This window comes from Thermobia domestica, chromosome 17 (assembly GCF_964235325.1).
Source record: "Thermobia domestica chromosome 17, izTheDome1.hap1.1, whole genome shotgun sequence".
In the NCBI taxonomy this organism is placed as follows: Eukaryota; Metazoa; Arthropoda; class Insecta; order Zygentoma; family Lepismatidae; genus Thermobia; species Thermobia domestica.
Window position 1 is genome coordinate 29,714,245 of NC_137470.1, and position 6,000 is coordinate 29,720,244.

General features: G+C 33.4%; 1 protein-coding gene across 1 annotated transcript in view; it reads left to right on the forward strand.

Moving 5' to 3' along the window:
- Positions 1-3,112, forward strand: part of LOC145674688 (innexin inx2-like) — an 88,843-nt gene extending 85,731 nt beyond the window's left edge. The window contains exon 2 of the mRNA XM_081744921.1: positions 1,423-3,112. Within this exon, the coding sequence (XP_081601047.1) occupies positions 1,440-2,372 (933 nt within the window). The 5' untranslated portion in view covers positions 1,423-1,439 and the 3' untranslated portion in view covers positions 2,373-3,112. The remainder of the gene's footprint in view (positions 1-1,422) is intronic.
- Positions 3,113-6,000: the final 2,888 nt, after the last annotated feature.

Here is a 6,000-nt window from a genome sequence, read left to right on the forward strand (position 1 = left end):
TTATTATTATTATTATTATTATTATTATTATTATTATTATTATTATTATTAATAATAATAATAATAATAATATTAATAATAATAATAATAATAATAATAATAATAATAATAATAATAATAATAATAATAATAAATGGAAATAAACTGAAATTCCAATACAGACTATATTAGCAATGTAAATTGCTGTGTATAAAGAACGTAGTTCAAACTTGCAAGAAGCAGCAAATATCCTACAATCAAACGCTATGCTCGCAATCAGTGTGAAATAAACCATGCTTGCGGTAAAAAAAAGCGACATTCAAGTACCAGCATGTATACCTCAGCTTGTAAACATATCTAGTTCCGGATAGTATCCACATGTCTGACACGTATTACAGAAATATCCATATAGCAATAATGTAGTTTTCTTACTTTTTTAAAAAGAAAATTCTTTACTAAATAATACCCAATATTTATACTTTTCTTAAAATTACATTATAAAATTCATATATTCACGCAATTTATTATTATTTATTAAATTCAGTAGTGATCTGAATCAAAATACTCAACCGGGGTTATAAGTATACCCTAAAAACCATAAATTTTAATTGCGACATCGCAACATTTCTTCGATTTCGGTTCGGGTAGCAAGTTCTACTACGTCATAAAGAAGATTTCAACATCAATGAACCAGCGGGCGACAATAAACAACCAGGAAAATAAGGATCACCAAAGTAGCGGGCGTGTCATCAAAGGATAAGTGAAAAAGTATGTAATAATTTTCTTTTCTTACCTGAGCTAAAGTATACAAGAACCAAAGAACAGGAAAATACCATTAGCGCGTGGCGCAGCAGGACTAGCCGGACAATAATACAAAGCGAGTGGAAGTCTATAAAGCAAAACCCCGCGACGGGGCTGTCAGAACCAACCAAACACGGACATACCACAAACACGGATACGGACATGTCATTAACACTGTATGAAGCAAACAAGTGGTCGGGTCTATAAAGAAAAAACAAGGCTATCGAGGCAAACAAAACCAGTCGGACATGGTCATGACACAAACACGGACATGGGCATGCCAGAAAAACACAGAAATATCATTAACGCTGGGTGGAGCAAATAGAAGTGATCGGGTCTATAATGAAAAAAATAAGGCTTTCTGGGCAAACAAAATCTGACGGAGACGTATACGAACACGTGGAGCAAACCTTAATATGTAAAGAAAATATCGTCATTCACTATATAGCTCTATGGTTATTCCAACGGATGAAAAAGTTTTCCGGATAATATGAAACAATACTACTCAACGCTCAATCTAATTTGAAATATGTATACATATTTAAGTTTAATATATTCTAATGTATGACATTTCTTCCCTTTATATACATATTCTTAAATACTAACTTGTTTTTAAAACTATGTGTTTCCTTTTTTCTACAGATCGATAATAATTGGCCATGAGTTATCAAGAAGGAGTCGACAATTCCATTCTTCCGTTTCTGACTGAGACGATCACCGATGATGTTTCCCATCGTTTGCACTACCGTCTTACGTGCCGAGTGCTCTGCTTTGTTGCCATTGTACCTCTTGTCCTCGTCTCCCTGGGATACGGCATTAAGTGCGATGGAGATACTGACTTTCCAAAAGAAGTGGTAGACAACGTTTGCTCGCTCGAAGCACTATCTGCTTTACCGTATCCCGGATTCGGAATTTCCAGCATCAGTGCTAAGATACTTGGAGTCCACGATGTCGGAGATACACCTAGCAACTTCTACCTCTTCAAATGGTTGCCGTATATCTTTCTGGCTCAGGCACTTGTATTTTCTTATCCATACATTGCATGGAAAGCATGGAGAAACAACATACTCTCTCAATTTATGAACCGCGTCAAACACATTCCTATGTCCAGCGGCAAGATGAATGATGTTTCCAAAGAAGTTGTTGACAACATTAGCAAATTTAGATTCAACAGGTCCGTGGTTTTGATTTTTCAAATATACTATATATCCACAGCTTTAGCCAACCTCTTAATTATAAATGTCTTCTTAACAAAGGATGAATCGGATGCAAGCAACTGCACTACTAATTGCTCTATTACTGATACACAAGACTCTACGTATACATTTTCCCCATCAGTGATGAAATGTACATTAACGGCTGGAAATGTGTCTGCCGCATACATGTGTACTGCAGATATAAACGACATTTATAAGGACATATGCATTGGACTTCGGATTTGGTTCCTTGCACTGTTCATGATCAGTAGCATTTACCTGATATTTTCCATTTTTCTTTGGTATTGGAAGGTTGCTCGTGCTACATATTTGGAAATACGGTTTCGTTGCATCAATCGTTGCCATTCCCGCGATCCTGCTGAATCCTTCGCATAAGAAGAATACATTTTGCTCCTTCTGCTCCGTGATAACATACATGAAACAATTAGCGATGAATTCACTTTAGAATTATCGGCTATTATGTTGGTCCCAAATGAAGTATTCGTAGTCTCGATAACAACAAATAGCGAGCAGGAGGCCTATAATGGAAAACAACAAAACGATTTCTTGAGAATCTATTTAGAAGTTTTAAAATGTATTGCTTTTCTAATATTCATTTTAATGAACATCTTATATCATTTCCAAACTAATAGTTTATGTGTGATCTTTAATTAAACGCTCGTATAGAGGTTAATTAACACCTAATATGTTCACTTCCTAAGTAACATCTTATATAGTAATTTCAATTAACATTTTAAATATTTGCTTATTAGTATTAAACATCTTATATAGTTATTCTTAAATACCAGTTTATGCAACGATTTGTTATGCTTACTTGGAATTATTGTGTTAACGGAAATAACTTTAAATAATAATATTCAGTTATTTTCCTGGAGAACAAATGTTTGCATCACAGACTCCTAATTTTGTATTGCTAAATTTCTCTTTGAAATGTGGATCGTATATTTAGTGAAGTCTTTAAAGTAAAGAACGATATTTAATATGTATTCAAATCAGATCATTTTATATCTAAGTACATTGTACTTTCATAAATAGAAGTTTGTGCCTTACTTTTTATTGATGCTTGACACAATCATCCAAATTTTTTATTACACTATTTGCAATAAAGCTATAATTTCCAGAATGTACAGGTCTATGTGTTTTTCATATTTATGTTCTATATAATCGTTTAATATAAATCATCAAATAATTCAACATATGAACATTTAAATAATTACTTTGCTCTTGATTTGATTTCAATTATGATGCATGTTTCTTCATAATGCTTTTATAATAATGTTCTTTCTTTTCAGTTCTAGGAAACATAGGAGGTGAGTTGAAAAAGTATCGAACCTTCGATTGGCAGAAATGCATTTATTGATTTGGAAATCCGAAACATTAATCCCCTTCAAAGTAGTCTCCTTAGTAATGCACACACGTCTCCCAGCGTTTCCGTCATTGTTGGAAACACTTCTGGAACGCAGTTTTCGGAGTGGTAAGCAGCCCTGGGCGGTCGTATGATGTCTTCTCTTGACTCAAATCGGGTTATTTTTACTGGCGTCGCATGGAGCCATATCGGATGAGCAGGGAGCCTAAAGACACATAGGAATATTGTATTTGGCGATGAAAGCTTGAATTAAGTTTCGCGGACACTCTCCTCATGCCCAATTTCTCGTTCAAAATTGAATGTACCGATCCGATTGAATGTTTTCCCCTTGGGTATCACCAAGCATTTGGAAAAATTTGATGCAACATCGCTGCTCAAGTTTTTCTGTTTTTTTCTCTCTCTCTCTTTACCGCTCACTACACATCTTCACTCGTTCTCTGCCTATACTGAAGAAAGTTTCCCGCGCTTCATTGTTTCACGCGGGAAAAAAATAAGGTTCAATAATTTTCGAACACACCTCCTACATTGTTAAGTATACGTATAATACAGGTAATTATACACAACCGTAAATATGTGGGTACAATCTAAGAGAGTTTTGTTTCTAAATGGGCCTATTACAATCTGGGGAAATCAGAGAACAACGCAATGAGGAAAGGAGAGGAAGCTGTGAAAGGTGGTTGTTGTGAAGGAAAGCAGTAAACTGTGATATCAAAGACTCTTCAGCTTCAAATTACTGCTCAAAAAAGTAATATAAACACTGCCAGGTAAGGTGGGTAGATTTGTTTCTTTTTCAAGTCATAGTATCACAAAAAAGTTTCTAATTGGGGAGAGACTAAAAAGGAGTAAAAATAAAAACAAAAATAAAATCGGTTTATATCTTTCGGTCGCGTATGCGCTTTAAAGTTTGCCGAAATTTGAAAAAAGAATCACATTTCTACTATATTTTTTATCTTACAAATGGTTTAAAATAATTAGGTTTTAAATATTTAAACTTGTATTCAATAAAGACCCCCCCAAAAAGACTTGGAAGTTGTTAGTATTTTTTTCCCTTGAATTACAATCTACCTTTATTTGCAAATTATTTTCCAAAATTTCATTAACTTTGAAGGCAATGTGTAACCGGAAGGTGTTGTTGGATTTAAATAATACTTAAACATTATTTTATGTGGTTCTAATACATTTAGGAGAAGGCTAATATACAAATGTTAAAAATTATCGTAAAAATGTTTTTTTTTTCAAGTTTCGGTAAACTTTAGAACACATGCGAGACCAGAACATATAAACTGATTTTATTTTTTTTATTATTATGCCTTTTTAGTCTCCCCAATTTGCAACTTTTCCACTGTATTACGACTTTAAAAAATGAATTTTTACGGCTCACCCTAACAAAAAAGTCGAATCACCAAAACACATGGAACGAGCCATATGGGTACTATACATTTCTAGTTCTGCTTTTAGAGTTCCTGTCATTCTGAATGCTAATATGCAGTGGTGATTTCAGACAATTTCTTCCGAGGGCGTTCAATAAACGGGAATGAAAATAGTACTGTAAAAGTACTGGTAATTCAGTTGAATACGATCGTAGATAGATCCAGCGTGGATTTCAGTGCTCTAAAAGGAACTTATTCCCCCTCCCTCCAAATAATCAATGTTAATACTTATAATTAGCCTGTCTAAGACCTGTTGATGGATCCAAATCCATAGTTTCTAAAGCTTTTAGTAAAAGTACAATTGTGTATGCAACGGTGTAGTAAGACAACAATTCAATTTTCCTGCTGTTGAAATCAATTCCTCAGATTGAGAACTTGATCGAAATGGACTTCTTTTTGTTTGGAATCAGTTTGTGACCAAGGCCATTGTCGTTCCTGTAGCGACTAACTTTGATTGAGTTATGATATGTATGATATGAGCCACTAAAATTAGTTTGGGATGAATCGGTGATGGATTCTTTACAGAACATCTGAGAAGGAGAAATCGCTGAACCAGTTTTTGGACTTTTAATTCTTTATAAAATATAATAAGTTGTAACTCATACCAAAAAACCTAAAATAAATTAAGAGAAAACTTCAGTTGCCTCTCAACGTAGCGCAAATTTTAGCTCACTGGCAGATTTGAGCTCATTCGCAAATTAAGTATAATAATAGTAATGTAAACCAAACCCCTAGTGCTTGTGCAAATGGTATTAAAATCTCCATTACCAAGCAACTTCTAGTTAATCAACACTGGAAAGAGATAAAAACTCTATACAAGTGTGTATAAGGAGCTGAGTCAAATTCAAATTTGTACAGAAGTTATAAACTTGTGTATTCTGAGGTATCTCATGAAGTTGCCTATATACTTAGAATTTTAATTCAATTTTTTGAAAAAACTTTTTTTTTCTTTTCTTCACTTAACAGCTTTTGCACAAGCACCCGAGAAATATGTTACTGTCTTCAATTTTTAATTTATAATTTTCTTGTATATGAAAACTATATGTGTTATTGTTTGTATTATTGATGTAAAAATCATCATTAATGTAAGATGTATCTACAGGAGATCATATACACTAATAGCACAATTTTATATCAAAATTACAAACATTCAGAATTGAACTCTGGAAAAATTTGTATCATTTTTAAAACATTGGTCAGAATTCTA